At 42.8% G+C, this 23,178-nt stretch overlaps 1 protein-coding gene across 2 annotated transcripts in view; it reads right to left on the bottom strand.

Annotated features, from left to right (window-relative positions):
• Positions 1–268: 268 nt before the first annotated feature.
• The window catches only part of Ugcg (UDP-glucose ceramide glucosyltransferase), a 34,127-nt gene continuing 11,217 nt past the window's right edge, over positions 269–23,178 (bottom strand). The window contains exons 2-9 of one of the 2 annotated variants that reach the window (XM_051162667.1): positions 13,825–13,966; positions 10,974–11,076; positions 9,541–9,642; positions 8,432–8,544; positions 4,729–4,907; positions 3,219–3,305; positions 1,852–2,041; positions 269–935 (exon numbers count right to left, since the gene is read on the bottom strand). In XM_051162667.1, coding sequence (XP_051018624.1) covers positions 765–935; positions 1,852–2,041; positions 3,219–3,305; positions 4,729–4,907; positions 8,432–8,544; positions 9,541–9,642; positions 10,974–11,076; positions 13,825–13,966 — 1,087 coding nt within the window. In that variant the 3' untranslated portion in view covers positions 269–764. The remainder of the gene's footprint in view (positions 936–1,851; positions 2,042–3,218; positions 3,306–4,728; positions 4,908–8,431; positions 8,545–9,540; positions 9,643–10,973; positions 11,077–13,824; positions 13,967–23,178) is intronic. The other variant, XM_051162660.1, reaches the window with a different exon arrangement.

Here is a 23,178-nt window from a genome sequence, read left to right as displayed (position 1 = left end):
TAAAAAAAACCATTATCAGCCACTTTTGGTTCATTGCAGTGAGACCAAAAAGAAAAAGAAAAAAAAATCCTCACAGATTCATATAAATACTAGACTCCAGCTCTTTTATTATTATTATAATTATTATTATTTTAAAGTTTTCTATTTGTTTTTGCAAGGCCTAGCTACTATATTACAACTTCTGACTTCTATTTGCTCTGCAACAACTACAAGAGGTAGGCATAAAGCATGAAAAAGTTTCTGGGTCGGCCCCTCCCTGCAGTCATTCATTCACTGTAGACAGGGGAGGCCGTGACAGGCGCCCTCTTCTCTCACAGAGCTGCTGTTGTCCTGCCATGCAGATCTCAGAGTGAGTCCACGCCCGTGAGGAACTTTCCCTACTGAAGGGTCCTGTCATAGTGTCTGTTGCAGAGCAGTCATGTATATGTGTGTGTATATATAGATATATATATATTTGTTTGTTTAAAAAATAAACAAAACAAAACAACAACAACAACAAAAAACAACAAACAAACCCAGTTTCATAGAACCAATTGTCTCGATTCTCTACTTCCACAAAATATACTATCTGGCCAAGACTACAGATGTGTTTTGTTTTTGTTTTTTCTTTTCACAGATGCAAGTGCCATGCAAATAAATTAAAGAGCAGATATCAAAACATACATGTGATAAAACTACTGAAGGTAGATCCTTGAAAGCAGTTCTATTATAAACATAATATATAATACTTCTGTCTTGTCCTGTGTACAGCCACAGAGGTCTTGCTACACATCTAGGATTTCCTCCGCGGTCCCTCCACATCGTAACCTGTAGCGACCAGTTCTCCAGCTTATAGTAGGGTCCCATAATGCCGACAAGAAAATGTATATTGTCATGGATTCACGAATGAACCAAGCCACAGCATAATCAAGTTTTGAAAAACACAGCGTGCCACCCTGAGAATTAAAAATAAAAACCAATTTACTTCCTGTCAGATGAAATGTACAGTCAAAGAACGAACTTCCTAGGCGGAGGAGATGGCTCTGCAGGGGAAGGCACTGCTGCCAAAGCCGAGTGACCTGAGTTCAAGCCCCAGAAGCCATGTGGTCAATGGGAAGACAAGAGCGCATTGATCACAGAGAGGGGGGCAGAGGGGAAGAGGGAGAAGGAAAGGGGAGGAGGGGGAGAGGGAGGGTCAGACAGAAGGAGCTTCTGGGCTTTCACTCTTGGCACCACTGAAGTAGAAGGTGTCTCCTTGGGTGACTTAACTGCCTTGCAATACTGTCTAAACATGCTTATCATTAATAAGAGCAGTGTGAAAATAACTGCAGTCTCAGTTTGAATATTTACTTGCTTAACATTTTTCTAAGCTAAGTGTAAGTTCCAAATTTTGCTTTTTTCCCCCCTGAGACGGGGTTTCTCTGTGTAGCCTTGGCTGTCCTGGACTCACTTTGTAGACCAGGCTGGCCTCAAACTCACAGCGATCCGCCTGCCTCTGCCTCCCGAGTGCTGGCATTAAAGGCGTGCGCCACCACGCCCGGCTTTGGCTTAATTTTATGCCTACATTCTACTCTGATGTGAAGCTAAAGAATGACTCAGACTTTCTTCGCCCCTTCTTTAAAAAAAGAAAAAATTTATTTATTTGAGCGCTCAATTTGCATATATAGCTCCATGCCAAAAGAGGACATCAGGTCACATTATAGATGGTTGTGAGCCACCATGTAGGTGCCAAAAGTTGAACTCAGGACCTCTGGAAGAACAGCCAGTGCTCTTAACCACTGAGCCATCTCTCCAGCCCTCTTCATCTCTTAGGCTAAATAGTCTGTGTCCCTCACTAGATCTCTGCAAACCCTTCCTTGTGCATCCACGTACCTGAACACCCCTGAGCTGAATGTAGTCAGATATAAACCACGCCAGGCAATGGCACATGAAGAACACCATGATATCCCATCTGAACACATGGTGGGCCGCCCAGCCAATGATCAAACTGGCAACAAAGCATTCTGAAATTGGCTCACAGATTATTGTAGCAGGAAGCATGTTAATTCTCAATTTGGTCCACCTGAAGAGACAAATACAACAGAAAGAATTTTAAGACAGAAGCCTGGTTACAAAACTAACCAACCAATCCTTACCACCAGCAACCACCCTGACCCCCAACTGGCCACTCTCACACAGATGACCAACTTTCAACCTTGTCATAGAAAGGCTGTCCTCCTCGAAATATTCTTTTTATTTTATTTATATATTCCTTTTTGTTTGCTTTGTTTTATCTTTCAAGACAGGGTTTCTCTATGTAGCCATGGCTGTCCTAGAACTCACTCTGTAGACCAAGCTGGCCTCCCAGAGATCTGCCTGCCTCTGCCTCCCCAATGCTGGGTTTAAAGGCATGTGCCACACACATTAGTTTATTTATGTATTCTTTAGGCAGAGTATCTTATGTACCCCAGGTTAGCCTCAAACTCCTTAGGTAGCTAAGGATGACTCTCAGCTCCTACCACAGCTACTGCAGGCAGGTACCACCATACCCAATGTATGCTGTACAAGGGATGAAACCCAGACCTGTCTGCACGCTAGGAAAGCAGTCTTTCAACTTACTTACATCCTCTGCCTTCCTTTTCCAGTTTTGCTTATATGAATCTCATTTGCGTTTTTATTTAGTAAATAAAAACGGCTATACATTCATTTACATAGTCTATACACTGACAAATACAGAGTTTAGTTTCAACAGCTTTTCTCAAAGTTTCATCATCATTATTTATTTATTTATTTATTGGTTTTTCAAGACAGGATTTCTCTGTGTAACAGCTTTGTCCTGGACTCACTTTGTACATCAGGCTGGCCTTGAACTCACAGAGATCAGCCTGCCTGTGCCTCCAAGTGTTGGGATTAAAGGCTTCCACTACCACACCCAATAAGTTTCAGTATTATTAAAAAAAAATTAGGCATTTAATTTGTCTTAATACAGAACAAACTGTTTTCTGGGAGCAAATTAATCTTTAGATGCATTATTTATTTTCTTTTTCAAGACAGGGTCTCTATTATGTAGCTTTGGCTGTCCTGGAATACATTATGTAGACCACGTTGACCTTGGACTTACAGAGATCTGCCTGCCTTTACCTCCATGACACCTGCACTAGATGCCTTTTTAAATCCTGTTATATGTACCACATAGAATATATATACCACACATGCACATTCCTTTTAACAAAATACAAACTGATAGCTTATTGATTTACCTGATCATTCTGGATTGAAACTGAGAAATTGAGTATGAACCAGAGTTCTGCATAGCAACTTGAGTAGACATTGCAAATCTCCAACCTCTGAAAATGAAGATAGTTATAACATGATTTATGTTCATGCTGATGGACACATTCAGGCCTGACTGGTTCTGCGTTCGTTAGTCACTGTGAGAGTAAGCAGGGGTTGGTATCCGGGACAAGCCCAATCCTTAAAGATGAACAACCTGATACTATGGATGTTTCTGAGCAATTGCTTCAGCCCACAGTGGCAACACGTTCTGACCAGAAGGGACTGCATTCCCTAGGTTTAGAGTTTAAGAAACCTACGTGCAGCCATTTTCGAAGTACCCTGTGAGGAGAGGTCTACACTCAGTAGTTTGTCTCTGATCACCCCCTCCGCAGTGTGTGTGTATGTGTGTGTAGGTGTGTGTGTGTGTGTGTAGGTCTGTGTGTGTAGGTGTGTGTGTGTGTGTAGGTGTGTGTGTGTGTGTATGTGTGTGTGTAGGTGTGTGTGTGTAGGTGTGTATGTGTGTGTGTGTGTAGGTGTGTGTGTGTGAACTTAAGTAGACTCTGCAAATCTCCAACCTCTGAAAATGAGGATAATTATAATATGATCTATGTTCATGCTAATGGTCACATGCAGGCCTGACTGGTTCTGCATTTGTTAGTCACCGTGAGAGTAAGCAGTGAGTACGTGTGTGTTCAACAAGAAAAGCAACCAAGCGGCACTGCATCTCATAGAAGACGTTAGGTGACTGTGAACGTCATAAACCCATGTGGAAGAACTTCAGATAGAATTTTTATCAAAAAATTATTTAAATAAGAAACCATACAAGGCAGTGATCTCCTTAAAACCAAAACAAATGTTCTGTGACAGAGAAATGCTCAGTCATACATGGCGTATTAGCAAAGTATGAAATAGTGCGCTAAGAAACTTCAAAATTTTGGGTTGCAGAGATGGCTCAGTAGTTTAAGAGCCCTTGATACTGTTACAGAGGACCCAGGTTCAGTTCCCAGCACCTACATGGAAGCTCGCAACTATGGGTAACTACAATCCCAGGGGATTAGATGCCCTCTTCTGAACTCCAAGGGCACTAGACACACACACACACACACACACACATGTAAAACACTCATACCTATAAACTTAAAAGAAATGTGCAAAGTTCAGTTTCAAATGGTACTTTAAGAAAAAAAAAAAATCACCCATTGGCTTACGATTATACCAAGAGCTTTAATTTTTCTAAAGCACAGGAAGTTCTACCTGCAGTGTCTCAAAAGCTCCCAGTCAACCATTATAAACCACAGCACCTGAAGACAACGGAGGAAGGTACTTGCTTTATTAGTACCCATGAATATTGGATGTGAATGCTCTGCCAAAAATCACTACCCTTTGTATTCCCTAGCAGAAATAATAAAATTAAGTAGCCTGAATCCATGGTTGGAACAGAAAGAATAAGCCAATAGAAATAAGCTGGACACTAAAAATCTTTAGTTTTCTTACCGGTCAGCTATCGCTTTGGCCATAAAGTAATCTTCAGCCATGTACTGAGCAAATGCGATCAGCCCTCCTGCCTGATCTAGCACGTCCTTCCTCATTAAACAAGACATTCCTGTCACACATTTGAAGCCAGTTACATTGGCAGAAATATAGGATCTTGGGTGTGAAGTTCCAAAATACACCTGCCCAAGAAAACATAGAAATAATCAACTGGATTTTAATGTTAAAAACACAAAGCTCATGAATGTTTCCTAACATGTTCTGTTAAACATGATTATATTACGATCATATAAGCTACCTGAATTAAAAAAACAAAACAAAACTAAACAACATACAATTGCAGTACTGAAGTCCAAGCAGTTGGGGATTTCTTTGGCCCACTATTCTTGTTAGCACCATTACCAAGAAATATTTACTTCTAGAGTGAAAAGCATATTCTACATTTGGGTAAACATTATCTTTTATAAAATTAATAGATTAAAAGGTAAATAAAAAATGGACTTAGAGATGAAAATAAGAGTAAGTATTAATTGGTATATAAAATATTAATGAATATTTAATGCCTCCTGATTTTAGAATATTTAGTGGCATGTATACACATGTATGTATTTGTGTGCATGTGTGTATGTGTGTGTCCATGTATACAAGCATGTAAACATATACACAGACCATGTTTAGGTAGTACCAATATTTAGGACAATTTTATTTCTTAAAATTAATTTTAATTCTATATATTCATAAAAGTCTATAGGGGGGTCATGAATATCTGACTGGGTTCCTGTGGAGGCTGGAGGGTCAGGATCCTCTGGAGACGGAGTCACAGGCTACTGTGAGCTGCTCACTTTGGGTGCTGAGAACCCAACTCTCGTCCTCTCTGCAAGAACAGCACTCGTTCCTAACCCTGAGCCATCTCTCCAGCTCCTACTGTCTTACGGTTCTTTCTCTTCAACAGTCCTGAGATACGCAACCTGATACCTCAGCAGTGGAACTGGCTGCCGCCACCCTGTTAGATGTAAAGTCCTAGCTAAGCACTGTTTATCTCAGCTCTGCTGCCCTTTCTAAATGACCTTCAAGTATAGAACAGTGGGCTTTCTTTCTCTTTTTCTTTTCCCTTTCTCTCTCTCTTTTTTCAAGACAGGGTTTCTCTGTATAGCCTTGGCTGTCCTGAACTCTGTAGACCAGGCTGGCCTCGAACTCAGAGATCCGCCTGCCTCTGCTTCCCAACTGTGAACTTTCTTTTTCTTTTTTTAAAAATTTTTTCAAGACAGGGTTTCTCTGTGTAGCCTTGGCTGTCCTGGACTTGCTTTGTAGACCAGGCTGGCCTTGAATTCACAGCAATCCCCTTGCCTCTGCCTCCAGAGTGCTGGGATTAAAGGCGTGCACCGCCACCACCCGGCTAACCGTGAGCTTTCTTAATGGTAGTTATTCGCAAAGAGCAGCGCAACAGAATTTTACAAGGCAGCTAAGACTATGATTCCTGCTATGTAAGCTCAATTCAGACTCTACTGAGCACTGGAGCTTCTGTGAGTGAGTCAAACCTAACTTCTACCAGAGACAGCCATCTTAGGCCTCAAGCACTTAGGGCACAGCACTGGATGGGAGTAGGGGTTTGGCTGAAGGCGTCTTTATCATGCAGGACGATTCTTCTGGTTGGATCTCCATTCATTCAAAGCATAGGAGACTGGGTGCACTCTGGAAAGTATTTTTCATTGATATAAACATGTGTGCATATTTCAAAAGCATTTCATTTTAAAACAGCTACCTGCAGTTCTTTTTACCAACCAGAAAACTTAAGATTTTAAAACTAACAATTTCTTGCTGTAGGAAAAATATTCCCCAAGGCAGTGTTAGGAAAGAGACCCCGGGGCTGAAGAGATGGCTCAGTCAGCAAAATGAGGACCACATAAATATCAGGCCCTGAGTTACAGACCCAGCATACACACCAAAGCAGCCGGATATAGCCAGGTGTGGTGGCGCACGCCTGTAATCCCAGCACTCGGGAGGCAGAGGCAGGCGGATCGCTGGGAGTTCGAGGCCAGCCTGGTCTACAGAGTGAGGCCAGGACAGCCAAGGCTACACAGGGAAACCCTGTCTCTAAAAACAAAAAATAAACAAACAAAAGAAGCTGGATATTACTGTTTTATTTATTTTTATTATTATTATTTTAGTTTTTTCAAGACAGGGCTTCTCTGTATAGTCTTGGCTGAACTTGCTTTGTATACCAGGCTGGTGCTGAACTCACAGAGATCCTCCTGCCTCTGCCTCCCGAGTGCTGGGATTACAGGCGTGCGCCACCACGCCAGGCAAGAAACTAGATATGAAAGGTACTTATCCCAGCCTTTGTGAAAACGGATGCTGGAGGAGCCTCAGGGACCGCTGGCCAGCCAGTCCAACCAGATTGGGAAGCTCCAGGTTCATGAGAGACTGTCTCAAAAAATCAGGGAAGTGGGAAGTGACTGAGGAAGAAACCTGCTGTTGACCTCTGACCTCCACACACTCATGCACACTCTTCCTCTTACATGCATACACACGAACACACATGTATGCATGAAAGTCAGACAGAGAGATTAATTTGCCAAAGATCAAATCAAAGTCCTAGCAGCAATGTGCCTTCACCCTCCCAGGTCTGCGGCAATTAGAATAATCAAGCGAATGCAAGCTGCGCTGAAGAAGTGGGTAAACGTCCAAACTGCTACCAAGAGCCTTGCCCTGGCTTTCTGCTTGAGGTATGACAGATTAGGAGCCAAGTCAATAAAAACAGACCTTTATGAAGCTTTGATGTGATAAAACTAATATACAAATTGCTTCTCCAGTACACTCTCAACCATGAATTTTAAAGGACACATAAGAAAAACACAAAACCAAAACCAATCACAAGTAGCAAAAAGGACCAAAGCTGAACCCTAACTGGCCTAATTAGTGGGGAGGTGGGCGGGTCTCCCTTTGGGGGCGGGGCCGGTGTGCTGCTTCCTTTGGGGGCGGGGCCGGTGTGCTGCTTCTGTGTCATCTCCATAGTTTATCATTCCCTATTTGAGTTAAGATTTTGGTTATAATTCTGAAGAGGAAGGGTTGGAGATGAAGCCCTGTGATGGAAAGCTTGCTTGGCGTGTTTAATCCCTGAGTTTGATTCCCAGTGCTTGCAAAAGACAAAAGATTGAAGAGGGAAAAAAGAAGTAGAGGCCGGAAAACAGAGGAGGGAGCAGAGAGTCAACAAAGCGATGTGTGTCATTTTGCCATAAAGGAAGCCAGAGCTTTGTGTACTAATTTAAAAGAAAAAACAGGAAAGAAAAAAATGTTTCTCCAAATAATTTATTTTAAAAGGAAATCAAGGGTTTTTTTTTCCCTTTTAAATGAAGACTTGCATAAATCTTTTTTGTATTTTAAATACTTTACGGTATGTCACAAAATAGCCTTTTCAGTTTAAAAGAACACTGGAGTGAACATCTAGAGCTCAGTGAAGATGTTGTGGAAGAACGTGTGTTCAGCCAGGGGCGGGGCCGCCAGCAGTGCCCTGCGCACAGGCACGCCCGGCAGGGTCGGGCAGCTCAGCAGGGAAGGACCCCAGGGACCTGACAACTTCCTCCTCAAGGAACAGGGTGCTCTCAGCAGGGTCCCAAGAGGGCAACAGAGCTAAGGTCGGGTAGCCAGGTCCCCTGGAGACCAAGGAGTTGGTGTGCCCAGGGCAGTTTTAAAGCATTGTACTTACCTGCTCTAACGTGGCAGCAAAGCCCTGTCTGTCTGCGACATATGGCAGCCCATGAACCAAGCCCACTTTCTCTGTCATCTGATTGACCATGTCAGTTAATGTGTCTGGAATGACTAAAATTTAGAGGGGAAAAGATGAGAATAGAAAAAAGGGGGAAAAAAGAAAAGAAAGAGGAAGAAAAAAAATTTTTTATTAAGATGTCCATTAAATTACAATAAAACATATTCTTTTGAACATTTGGACTTAACAAATACTAATCACTTATTCTGAGAACATAAAACTTCAAAAAAAGCTACACATTTTTAGCCCAGGAGAGAAACCTCTTGCTAAAATAATTTAAACTAATTTTTAAAAAGACACAAATGGCTTAATAAATTTATGTATTTTAGGAAACGTGCGCTTGTTGAATTGAGTCTTGTGGCAGAATGGGGGTTATAGAAGCCCAAACGATACAAGCAAAAGAGCCCAACAAGTAAGAAACGCTACACTGGACAAAGGCTACAGCTAGGCTATGAGTCACGACTACATTTCTGTTGTTGTTTTTGGTTTTTTTGAGACAGGGTTTCTTTGTGTAGCTCTGGTTGCCCTGGTTTACTTGTTCTGTAGACCAGGCTGGCCTCAAACTCACAGAGATCCACTTGTCTCTGCCTCTTGAGTGCTGGTGAAGCACTACCACCTGGTTTCATGACTTCATTTTTAATGGTTGAAATTTTCTCTTAAAAAATGCAAAAGTTTTCGCCAGGTGGTGGTGGTGCATACCTTTAATCCCACCACTGGAGAGGCAGAGGCAGGTGGATCTCTGTGAGTTGGAAGTCAGTCTGGTCTACAGAGTGATTCCAGGGCAACCAAGGCTACACACAGGGAAAGCCTGTCTCAAAAAACTTAAAAAAATAAAAAATAAAAAAGCAAAAGTTGTAATACATGTAGCATCTAGGTTAGGTTATAAAAAATTAAAGTCTCAGTCTTAGTGAGTACAGCTAACATAATACCATAAATGATGTTGAAGCAAATTATCAGGTAAAATACAGATTGATAAATAACATATTTTCAAGATGTTTTTGGCATTCTATCATCAAATGAATAGTTTCATAAAATAGAACAAATCTCACCTCTTATTCCACTATCACAAATCCATATGAGATCATATTTTGCAACTTCATATGCTGGCATCAAATTATTAATTTTAGGATTAATGCCAACCTTTTTGCCACCTAAAAATGCAAGGATACAATAGTTAGAGAGTTATATGATGCTGAAAATGTTATAAAAATACATGATGGAAAGAGAAATAGAGTACTGTCATATTTCATAATTTAAGCATTTTTAATTTTTAAATAATCCCTGTTACTCACTGATCTGTAAAATTTATCTTTGACAATCTAGTTTTCTAATTCCCCAATTCTTCCACTAATACTATGAACTGCTACTTAATAATTGTACATCATCTAAAAACAGCCATGTATATGTTGAATATCTGTATTATGTGTTAAGTAGGTGTTAATTACTTTGATTTACCCATCCCACAACATATACATATTTTAAAGCATCATACTGTACAATATCACAGTCACATTTTACCTAGTGGAGGTAATACATGAAAACTAGCGAGCAGATACAACAATGCAGAGACATTGACTATCAGAGTAGAACACAGTCCACACCATTGAAAACACCTTAGAAACAACAACAACAAAAAAAAATATGCAGGGAATACAGGGAGGAGCAGCTAAGACTGAGGGCCATTTGAAGGGCCATCTGGAAACCTAATATAGTAGAAGTTTCTTAAAATATATAATATATGAAAGAAATTGAAATGTAATCGCCAAGCAACTGGAGGCACAAAGCTCTAACTAGACACACTCTCACCACCAAATGAAACTTACAGTGCTGGGAATGGGTTTCATCTTAATGAAGCTGTTGGCCAGAGGCCCCATGAAATCCCCCGAACAACCCCAGGCCACTGGCTGCTCTCCACAGACTGACGATAAGGTCCTACTGTTGAAGACGACACCTACATAACTCACTAAGCGTGAAGAAGCTGAGCTGTTGACTACCTAGAGCCTTCACCTCTACTGGTGAGTGGCCATGGTACTGGAAGGTAGTCTGCAAACTACAAGAGGAGAAAGGTAAACAACACATGACTGCAAGGTACACTGCTGCAATAGTGGCACAACGTTGTGAAAGAAACAACAAGTATCTGATTGTAATTAAAGCCCACTCCATGAGATGGAACCCATGCCCAACCCTGTTCCGGTGGCCGAGAGGCGAGGACTAGATAGGCCATGGACAGAGGGGAAGAAAACAACAACAGATAGTCATACCTGGTTATCGAGTAAGGTATTATTTGTGTGTGTGTGCCAACTGTTAACCAAGACCTTTTTTTTTTTTCCCCTCATAACTTTCCTTGAAGGAATAGAAACATGTTTTATCCCTCTAGAACTTTCCTGAGTGCCTCATACCCTAATCTAGAGTTTGACACAAGCAGATTACTGCTATTTAAAACCACCATAGCAAAACGGCTACCACAGACTTTGGTGCTTACCTATAAACAATCTGGCGTCAACATTTGGGTATTTTCCAAGCAGTTTCTTACACACATCTATGGCTGGGTCGTCATGATCTTGTACACAAAGGAGTACTTCATACTAGTCAAAAGAAGATATTTAACATTAATTAACTTCTTATATAATAAGTGCTTACTGTTAGTAGTCTTAGATTAACCAAAAGCTGAAAGACAAAGAAGTAATTGTATATATAAAGTTTAAAACTTTAAGGAGGAATCCGAAGGGACGCAGCTGCTTATGACAAGGGTAGCTTGGGTGGAGACAGCTTGTCCAGGCCCAGGACCTGTCAGCCAGCAGCAAGAAGAGGCTGGCAGTGCCTGAGGTTAGCACCTGTCATTCTCTGGCAGGCCCTGTCCCAACGACAACCTGCAAATCAAGTCTGTTCACAACTTGGAGCACTCAATGTCACTCAAGCTTACATGACGTGCAGGGGTGTAAAAAAACTACACTGAAAAGGAGCAAAGTCAAGTGCACTCCATATTCACCGAAAACTGTCCTGGAAGGTATCATTGCTTCACAAAGGAACTAAAAATTGCAAATAAAGCCCCATACAGGACAAAATATCCTTGATTTACCAAGAATTAAACTTAGGTCTTCTGTAAGAGTCCTTAGTTTTCTTCTTTTTAAAAAAAAATAAAATAATATAGATTGGACTCAACATTTACTACTACGAAAAGCATACGTCACTGACTCGGGTCTTCTGCAAGAGCAGACTGTCCTAACTACTGAGTTATCTCTCTAGTCCCATACACATACAAAAACGACTTAATTAGTCACCCTGCAAATAAAATTCAATTCACATTATCAAGGAGAAGACACTTAAAACAGCCCTCTTCCCCCTATGCAAGGCAGCCTTGCCAGCACACAGAGGAAGGGGATGCAGGCTATCCTGATGAGACATGATAGGCTGTGGCCAGACAGTGAGGTAGGCTCCCCCTCCCCCCATCAGAGGTCTAGGGGAACAGGGCAGAAGAGGGAAGGAAGGTGAGAGGGAATGGGAAGATGAGAGCGAGGGGTAACAATCTAATGTGAATAAATTAAAATAAATAAAATATACATAAAAAAAGACAGTTTCCCTCCCCCAAGAATTCTAGCAAACTGAAGGAAGCACTCGGTGTTTTCTGAAGCATCATATTGCAATAAGGTATCATCTCTGTGTCTTCCTGTGTGACTGAACGTTTGATGTGCTAGGAATCTCTGCACTAAAATAGTCAAGTCTCTCCAATTACAACTGGCAAAACCCTAGATATAGTTCAAAGTTTTCCTACTTAATACACAGAATAGCTTTTTGGGTATTTTTACATTCTAGAAGACTGGACATACGTATATGTTAAAAATACAGTTCGTATTAAAAATATACCTTTAAGATATTTTAGAAACACTGACTTTCTAAATCTTCAAGGGATGGACGAGAGAGTAAACTGTTCTAGCTGAACTATAGCTTGGGGAAGGCAGTGTGAGCAAACCCATGTGACTGCAGTCACTTTCACCTTCTCTTTTCAAAGTGTAAAATGTCTAAAGGCTAAGAGCAAGACAAGTGACTACAAAAAGCCTCCAAATTAAGAATACTTAGCCCTTGGATATTTAAGAACTTAACACTTGAAAATGCGAGCCAGGAGGTGGTGGCACACGCCTTTAGTCCTAGCACTTGGGAGGCAGAGGAAGGCAAATCTCTGTGAGTTCGGGGCTAGCCTGGTTTACATGAGCCAGGACAGGTAGGGAAACACAGAGAAATCCTGTCCTGGAAAACCAAAGAGAAAGAGAGGGAAAAAAAAAAGTTGAAACTGCAGTAACAATAATGCTACCCTCTGTATTTATGAATACATTTAGATGCGTAAACAACAATTTAAAAGTGTAAGTGGGAGAAAAGTTTCCTCATTGATTCAGACCTGTAGACTTTAAGAATGTAAACCTTTTCTATAGCAAAGAGAACAAAATACCATTCAAAACAGAATTTTGAGGGGTGGCTCTGGGTATTGTATATGCTAAGCACACACTCTTATCACCCTGAGTCATGAAATGTGCTTTATATTCTATGTTATTACATATTAATTATACTGTGTATCAAGCAAAAAATCTCCCCCCATGCCACCATTTGTTCCATGGAGCTTATACTGGCCTCTAATTCCCTATGTGCCAAGGGCCATGGCTTCCAACCATGGAGATGAAGGATCATGGAGATGAAGGACCATGGCTTCAGACTCTGGCTCTCTACTTCATAAACTAAACTATACTATGAACAAATAGAAAGCTGTCTGGCGTAACCTGTTACTCATCTCATACTGAAGATCAATGCACCTTTCTTGTCCACCAGTTTAAACACACGAGGATTTGACATGCAGTAAAAGGAGCCACATGGAACTAGGTCTTTGAGCTCTGAGATGGGATGATGGTAGAAAAAAGCAAAATGTGAAACCATGCTCTATATCAAAAATGTGGGATTGTGAGCGAGAAGCTAAGACCGTCTCACAATCAACAAAAGTATCCTCTCACTCACAAAAATAAACTTTCCTCTGTATTCACTTATAGAATATGGGCTGGAAAAACTCCCAACTTTCTTATTGCAAGCGGGTGCGGTGGGGCACGCCTCGTAATTCCAGCACTCAGGGAGGCAGAAGCAGGCAGATCTACAACAGCCATGGCTGTACAGAGAAACTCTGTCTCAGAAAACACAAACAAACAAAAATAATAAATTAAATTTAAAAGTTTTTTTTTTTTTTTTTTTTAAATCAAGGCTTCTGCCTCATATACAGTGTTGAAATTCCTAAAATAAAAAAATAAACAAAGCCATGACCTAGCCCATCTCTCTGGGTACAGCGCTATACTTACTTTGGGATAATCCAGTTCAAAGAATGTCTCCAAGTTGTTGATTAGGTTGGGATCTACCCCCTTCAGCGGTTTCAGAAGGGACACGCCAGGCAGCTTGCTATAGGGCTGTTTGTCGGCTGCCTTCTTGTTCAGGTGTAACCGGCTAAAAAACAAAAACAACAAGAGTTATTTCTAGAGACTGTGTCAGTGCTCTCTCAGAAGGACACACACCGCAGAGCACTGCTAGATCACGGAACTCTACGCTGGGATTTTTTTGTTCCTTTTCTTTTGAAGCAGAGTTGGGGTTAAATATCTTAATGAAAGCTTAAGCACAAGGGTCAAGAGAAAGAGACCAGCAGAACAAAGCAGGACACACCTAGAGCACTGGTTTGGGCACTTCAAGGGAGGGCTCTTGGGTTTTTCTTTTAAAACAGAGTCTTATATAGATAGCTAAGGATACTCCTGAACCTTGAACTTCCTGCTACCACCTTTTTAATATTACGATTATAGGCATGTGTGTCCATGCCCAGTTTATAGGCTCAAACCCAGGACTTCATACATGCTGGGCCAGCCCTCTACCAACTGTGCGACAACACCCCAGCACTAAGCAGGCAATTTCCAAAGCTGACATCTTTCTGAGAAGGAGACCTGAAACTGAAGAGAAGATGAACTAGACAAGTCTTCAGCTTAGGAAAACTAGAAGGAAACAAAATGGATGTTGCAATGATCAACAGCACGCATGCGTACTCTGCGTGTCTATCATTCATCACGCCAATGAACACCAGCACGCATGCGTGCTCTGCATGTCTATCATTCATCACGCCAATGAACACCAGCACGCATGCGTACTCTGCGTGTCTATCATCACTCCAACGATCACCAGCACGCATGCGTGCTCTGCGTGTCTATCATTCATCACTCCAATGATCACCAGCACCCATGCGTACTCTGCGTGTCTATCATTCATTACGCCAATGATCACCAGCACGCATGCGTACTCTGCGTGTCTATCATTCATCACTCCAATGATCACCAGCACGCATGTGTACCCTGCGTGTTTATCATTCATCACTGTGCTCTCTCCCAGGGCGTGGTAACCACAGCGTCGCAGAGCAGGCATTCGGTAGAGGCATACTGAAGAAATGAATGGCAGGCCTCGGGAGATGGCTTAGTGGGTAAGCTGTCTGCTATGCAAGCGTGAGGACTGAGTTCAGATCCCCTAGTGTAATACGCTGGGTGTGGTGTGTATAATCTGGGTCCTGGGACGGACACAGGAAGGTAGAGACCAGCAAGCCAGTCCAGTCAACCAGTGAGCCCCAGGCTTGGCAAGGAGAGCCTGTCTCAGTAAAGTGGAGAGCAATGGGAGAAGATACCCAAAGTCGACCTCTAGCCTCTGCACACACAGGAGCATTTGTGTATACATCACACATATGCACGCCCCCAACAGAAGAATGACAGCATTTGCCTACACATGGCTGTTCTACTTCTCAAATTGCCAAGAAGTAACCAAAGAGCTATAAAAGTAGGTAAGCCCTTTATATGTGCTGTATGTAGCGGAAGAATATGGGAGTGTGATGACCACGTTGAGAATATGGTAAATGGAATGTCTAACAGCAATAACTTCAGGCTAGCAGGAGAGACAAGAGGGCCGAAGGAAGGGCAGGAACCCAGATTAAAAAAAAAAAAAAAAGAAAAAGTCTTAACGGCACCAGAAGCTATATCAGCACTACCAGTTCACAGAGCAGCTGGCTCAGGTTTCCTGGCCCATGCCAAAGCATTACCGCTCCTAATGAGGGAGCTGAGAAAACGCACCCAGTTAACACCAGTCAGAAGAGACACTATTCAGCAGTGTGGCACACGCCTGTAATCCTAGCACTTGGGGAGGCAGAGGCAGGTGGATCTCTGTGAGTTCGAAGCCAGCCTGGTCTACAAAGTGAGTCCGGGACAGCTAAGTCTATACAGAGAAACCCTGTCTCGCAATACCAAAAACTAAATGAACAAACAAACAAACACCCAGTGTGGTGGGATTTCTTCCTCCCTATTCTAAACACAGTGTAGGTCTCTCTCATCAGCCAGCCAGGTGGTGGCAGTAATCTGATTCAGGCACTCATGGGTCCATCTGCTAGGTGTCCTGGGACCCAGGCTGTAACATCTTTGGAATCAATGGCATCTTAGAACTGCTCTGGCCAGAAAGGCAGTCCGACCATGAGTGTGAAAACCAACTGAGATCTAGAAGACCAAAAGCCCCATTAGTGGCAGCACATATTCAATTCAGAGAACTGTCCGACAGCACTCGGAAGGTAGAGGCAGGTGGATCTCTGTGAGTTAGAGGCCAGCCTGGTCTACAGAGTGAGTCCAGGACAGCTAGGGAGGGCTCTTTCACACACAGAAGCCCTGTCTGGGTGGGTTGGGGGAGAACTGTACTACAAATACTGCAAAGGTGTGAATGACTTGGAAACACATCAGTTAACAGAATCACGCACATGCTTAGGCTCATTCCCTAGGGAAGGCAGAGTGTACTGCGCTAACACCTTCGGCCACAGAATCATCTTTGCAGAAAAAAAAAAAAAAACCTCTATGTTATGGACGATAGAAAACTAGAAACTAACAAGTTTAAAGAGTAGGCATAGGGTTAACTTTTCCACACCGACCTATGGGGTGCTTCACTGCTTTGGCAGGAGAAGAAATGCACGGAAGGTCTTCAGAAAATGTAAAGTGTAGTGATTTGACATTACCACAACACTCGAGCATGTGACTAACAACTTATTTTTCATTGTAGTTTCTCAAAATGCCAGACCATGGAAGACTGGAAAAATCCACAAGAATTTTTATTTCTCTGCCACTGATAGCTTGGAAAATCAAGATCTACAGGGTTCATCTACATTGTTAAACAGAGGCAGAGCCAGGATCTAACACTTAATGACCACAGACACACAAAAATACCGCCTTCCCCATTTCTAACCAAACAGTACACCAGCTAGACGCCTGCAGAAACCCAGCTGGTAAAGGGCATCTGGATTGTGGGGAAGGAAAAGCTCATGTTGCAGTTTAGCTACCTGAACTGTAATATGATTGAAACTACAAAAATTAGTGAGGGTCTCATAGAAGATCCCGTCGCTCCCACCCACCCCATCCCACCACATGTCCACACTTTACCAGTACCACTCACTCTTACTGATCCTTCCAGAGGTGGGCGCAGTCGTGCCATATGTAGCAGAGCTTGGCCTTGAACTCCTGATTCTCAACCTCTGAACAGTAGGAATTACTAGGCCTAAACCACCAGTCTGACCCTTCATGAGATTTTGAAAATGGGAGTTTCCCGGGGTCCTGGTGGCTCATGCCTTTAATCCCAGCAGGTGGATCTCTGAGTTCTAGGCTAACCTGATCTACAGAGTAGTGCCAGCCAGAGGTACACAGGAAAACCCTGGCATGAAACAAAACATAACAAAACAAAACAAAAAACAGAAAGAAAAATGGCATTTTAAACTGACACAAGAGTACATACATGGAGAATGCACTGTGTATAAATAATAACAAGAAAGCCCTCAGTGATTGAGGCTGCTGTCCAAGCTTGCGTCAGGCTAACTGCTGTACTTTGGCAAGCTAGAAATAAGCCTGCTGTAAGAAAGATTCGAAATCTGTTTTGAAACCCTTGTTTCAATGTCTGAAATCCTTGAAAGATAAAGCAGAAAACTCTTGGCCCTAAGAAGAAGTTGGACACACTGCTTCTTGTTTTGTTTTTGTTGTTGTTGTTTTGAGACAGGGTTTCTCTGTGTAGCCTTGGGTGTCCCAGACTCCTTTTGTAGACCAGGCTGGCCCCGAACTCACAGCGATCCGCCTGCCTCTGCCTCCCGAGTGCTGGGATTAAAGGCGTGCGCCACCACGCCTGGTAATACTGCTTATCTTAGATTCAATCATAAGAATGAGAAGACAAAGTTTTCCTAGAAGACATCTCTTTGCGGTCTTGGGCCCAGAGAAGGAATAAAACACTGTCAAGGCACCCAGTATTAAATAAAAGAACCCAGTGCAAAGCATGCCCTATGCCAATGGTTCTCAACCTGTGACCCTTTCACAGGGGACACCTCAGACCATCAGAAAACACAGATATTTATGTTATGATTCATAACAGTAGCAAAATTACAGTTATGAAGTAGCAACGAAATAATTTTATGGTTGGTGGGTGGGTCACAAAACATGAGGAACTGTATGAAAGGGTCACAGCATTAGGAAAGTTGAGAACCGCTGTCCTGTATGTCATTTACAGCTCAAAGATCAGACAAGACAAAAGACTGCACACAATAGCGGAAGACAGAAGCAGGTACTGGATTTGAAGAAAATAAGAGAATGAGGTCTCCCTCCACGCTGCCCCCTCAAAACCCACCCAGAAACCATGAAAAGAATATGTGACAAAGATAATAAGACACGAAGCAATTTATTACCGGCCCATTTTCACTTATGAAAAGAACACGTTTTATAACATGTTCTATCGGGATATCACATACTTTGACCATGTTAAATGCTCCCATTACTTTCTCTTGTATCCCTCCTTCTGTCCCTAGAGTCCCCCTAGAGTTTTCATGTCATTATTTCATGTCTTATTATTATATGTCTCAGAAAATCAGAATGTCCAAAAATGAGCTCAAGCTGGACCGCACAAGAATTTTTGGCAGTTAGATAAAAGCCAGCATTCCCCCAGGTACTTGTGAAATGGGTTTCCCACCCCCAAAAGGAGTCATTTCCTTTGCGTCCGTCCGTCCGTCCATCCATCCGTCCGTCCGGAGAAGGGCTGTACAGCAGCGGTTGCCCACACTGCCTCCAGGCTCCCTCAGTCTGCTCACACGCACTTGCTAGACATCTCAGAGCCTGGCCTTCTGCTCAGGGCTCTCAGGCTCTGGCTGTGTCCATCCAGCCTGCTTTCTTCCTCCCTGGAGTGTTCTCTTATTCACACAGTAAAAACCTTCCCGTAATAAAGGAGTCATGTGGCAGTTTCTTCAGTGCATCCCTCACACACGTTTATTATTATTGTTGTTGTTGTTGTTAATCTTGATTTTGCACATGGGAAAAAACCCATAGCATTTGTTTCAGACTGGCTGATTTCTCTTAACAAGATGATCTCCAATTCCACCCACTTTCCTGCAAACAATTAATTTTGTTGTTTCGTATGACTGAATAAAACACAAGCCGTATTTTCTTTATCAATTAATTTGCTGATTAATAACTAGTCAGACTCTGTAGCTTGGCTATTGCAAATATGCCTCAATAAATATGAGTTTGTAGGCATACTACATGCTGACTAGGATGCCTTCTGCTATCTGCCCAGAAATAAAATGAATCATATGGTAATTAGTTTTAGTTTAAAGAACCCCAATACTGATAAAAGTCCAATGATTCATAATCTACTGGTCCATTCAGTGCTAAGAGAGTGTCTCAAAACTCTCAGGTCAAAGTGCTGACCCATCACTTTATAATAATTCGCTGTATCTGGCAGGCTGTAGAGAAGTCAGCAACAGCAACAGGGGTCTTCTGAATAAAGTGGTCTTGTAACTTTTAGATTTGGCATAGATTTAGATTTGGGCATAAGTTCAGAGTAAGTCCTAATTTCTTGAGGCGGGCGGACCACTGTGAGTGTGAGGCCAACCTGGTCTACAAAGTGAGTCTAGGACAGCCACGGCTACACAGAGTAACCCTGTCTCAAGAAAAAAAAAAAAAAAAAAAAGAATAGTGATACACTTTCTTTCTCTTGAGCATTTTATATTGATGATGCAGTGCAGACAAATTATGGCTTCTAGGCTTATGGATGAAGAGAATTGATAAGAGCCATGTCTGAAATGTCTCACAAAATTAAAACCAAGCCGCACTGTAGAACCTTAATAATTTCTTCTACTACCATTCACCTCAGCCCTCAGTGTTTCCTTCCACACTCCGTTGATCCCTCCCTAGTATGTGCAAGCCCACTTTGGAGAAAACGGTTGTGACTTTGTGTACACAACGCTCTGTTGAGTGGGGTACTTGAAATATCTATCAAAACCATAACAGACCGTCCATTTAATCAAAACCATGCAAATTTAGCACTGTGTTTAGCACACACGTGGCATCACTCCACACCTATGTAGCACTCATTTTATGAACAACAGACTCTGAGCTCCAGTATACACTAGATTATCCTTTGTACTTGAGATACAGACACATACATGACAAATAGACACATTACCTATGTGTGGTTTGTGGTTTAACAGGGGAAATTGTACAAATTCTATATAACTCAGACACGTTGACAGAACCATGTCTGCAGCTAGGACACAGTAACTTTAGCTATCACACACAGAAGTAACTCCTCAGACTGTGACTAGTGTGTCATAAACCAAATCCACAGTTACTTTTCAAATAGTGTAGATAGACTGACCATTTGCTTGGTGTCTCAGAAGTGGTCCCGTGGTAGACAAGCAACATACATTTGGACCTACAGTATCGATGCGTGGCCTTTAGAGCAGTGACTTGCTTTCTCCTGGGAGTCTAGGTGGCACTTTTTCCTTCCAGGCTTTGTACTGGGAATCAGTTCTGCTGAACCACCATTACATATGGCTTATGTCCTTGACCTTTCTGTCACAGTGGGCATTTTTTTTTCCTATTGGTACCTAATGTAAAATGACACATAAATATAAAACTCAAAAGAATTTGCTAAGGTTAAAACTCCCTTTAACCAGCTGGGTATGGTGGTATACCCTTTAATCCCAGCACTCAGAGGCAGAGGCAGGCGATCCCTGGGAGTTTGCGGCCAGCCTGGTCTATAAAGAGGCTAGGGCAGCCAGGACTGTTATACAGAGAAACCCTGTCTCGAAAAACCAAAACCAAAACCAAAACCAGACAAAAAAAACCTCCCTGCACCCAGTACCCAGGCCATTGACATTATCAGAGCCCTCTCTGCATGTCCACCTCCCCTTTATAGCTGGTTTCTTTTGTTCATCATCAAGTGCGAGACTTGCGCACATTGGTCATCTGCAGCTTATTCATACTCATTACAGGATTCCTGCCATGAGGAGCTGCCTGGTATTGATACCTGGCCGTTGATGGCATGAGGCTATTACAGATAGCACGCAGTCTCGTCTCTTTTACCGAACTAAGCACCAGAACCCCAAGTCCTCCTTCTTGGGTTGGGACTTCAACTTTTAGACAGAAAAAAACAAAACAAAACAAAAAAACAACAACAAAAAAAAACCCCACAAACTGGAATTGTCTTCCCACCCAAAAACCACCTGGAAAAGATCTAGGAAAGGATAGTTACAGGTACTGAACTCTATAAAAGAAGCCAGTGACTCATCAGACACGGGAACAGAGGAGGAGAGCCCACGGCCACCCACTACCTCTTTGAGGTCACCTCCTGGCTACAATGCAGGACAAGGAGCCCAAACACAGCATAGCCAACTCCTCTAAATGTGGGGGGCGCGCGAGTTGAGTCCAGAAAAATACCCAGAACTCAAGAGAGGTAAATTCACAATGCCTACATCTGTAAAACATGGCCAGGCATGCAGAGACATGGGAAACAGTGAGCAGTGACACCAGCCTGGAAATGTCCCTGGGACTGGAGCTTTCCTCCGGGAGACTGAAGCTCTCCTGCTCTGCCTTTTCTCTGTGCGGCTAAGAACGCACAGACGTCCCTCTTACCTCGGCCTGCATGTTTCTGCTTCTCACAGGGGTTCCAAGAGCTTAGAACAGGAACTTCTCACCTTATTCAAATGAGTGTTATACCAGAGTACCAGCAAAGCCTGCTAGAACCACAGCAGAGGAAGGAAGAGGAAGTGGGGGTGGGGGAGTGTTGCTAGGTGTTGCCTGAGTGTGGTCCACTCCACTGCCACCACCACTCCCACTACGAAACAGAAACTGCATGGGAAGTGCTGGTCTATGTCTCTTCCCAACTGTAAACTGCTTCCATTTCACAGGCAAGGCTGAAGAGACAGCAAGAAATAACCATGAAAGACCCAAATGAAATGCTGGAGTTATTTTTGCTTTAAATTAGAAGAACAGAGTATAGGGCAGGGAGATGGAAGGCAGGGAGGTTATTCTAATTGTCCAGAAAAGGCCGGGTGTGGTGGCGCACTCCTGTAATCCCAGCACAAGGGGAGGCAGAGGCAGGCGGATCTCTGTGAGTTCAAGGCCAGCCTGGTCTACAAAGCGAGTCCAGGACAGTCAAGGCTACACAGAGAGACCATGTCTCAAAAAAATAGCTAGCTAGCTAGTTAGACAGACAAACGGATGCTAGCAGAAGGGAGCACAAGAGAGGAAGAGGAAGAGAAAATGAAGATGAAGAATGCATGAGGCTTAATTGATCAAGGAGGAGAGATGTGGACCGTACGCCTCTGGATGACTGCAGGGTTGGTGACAGTAGTAAAATGAGCACAGTGCACGTACATACAAGCAGGTATGCACAAACACAATTTAAAGACTCTTTGAAGAACAGTAATACATGCTATAGTGAAATGTTCACTATAGCAAGGATGTGCACAGTGACTTCTGGGCATTTTTAGTAGCAAGAACACATCAGATGCAGCCCAGAAGTAGACAGATTTTTAAAAGCAGATTAAACAAAGTACCAAAGCCAACAAGATGGCTCAGCCTAAGTTCAGAGCCAGGGACTTGTACAGTAGAAAGAGAATTGACCCTTGAAAGCTGTCCTCTGACCTCCACATGGTCACCATGGCCTTCCCAAATACATATGGCACTAAATAAATACAAAATTTCAAAAAGGAAAGAAAAATAAATAAATGGGAGGTAAGGCATGACTATAGTGAAAATGTTGAGTTTCCCTAAATTTGCAGAATTGAAAGGGCCCAAGAGCAGCTGGATGAAAACAGGAGGACCTTGGGGTCAGGGGGTGAGGGGCAGGATTTTGTGATAATATCTGCATATAGAGATGAAGTAAGGCCGAAGAGCTAGGCAGAGGGTAAAGAAAAAAAGCCAACGATCTGAAAGGATCCACAAGTCAAGAATTGCAGCATCTGCCAAGAATGTGGTAGGATGGTGAAGACTTAGAAGGTGCAACAGACAGTACTAAACACAGCCGCCAAGCGCTACCAGGCAGAGACCCGAGACCACGAATGTGAAGAGGGACTAATCCACACGGCCAGCCACTGCCCTCTGCAGGATCCTGAAAACCGAGACGCTAAAGCCATTGGATGGATCCAGGACAACTGGGCAACTGATACATGACGCCAAGCAAGGTGAGGCAAGGCAAAGGGCAAAGTGAAGAAGTGAAGGAAGCCAGGAGGTGACAGGTGCAGGACACACCTGTGGATAAACAGCCACCGGGGGCTGTATGTCAACATCGCCTGGAGAGCTAAAAGCTTCTGATGCGGGAGACTAATTTAATCAGAACCTCCA

The sequence above is a fragment of the Acomys russatus genome, chromosome 2 (assembly GCF_903995435.1).
Source record: "Acomys russatus chromosome 2, mAcoRus1.1, whole genome shotgun sequence".
NCBI lineage: Eukaryota > Metazoa > Chordata > Mammalia > Rodentia > Muridae > Acomys > Acomys russatus.
This window is presented reverse-complemented; position numbering and strand designations above follow the sequence as displayed.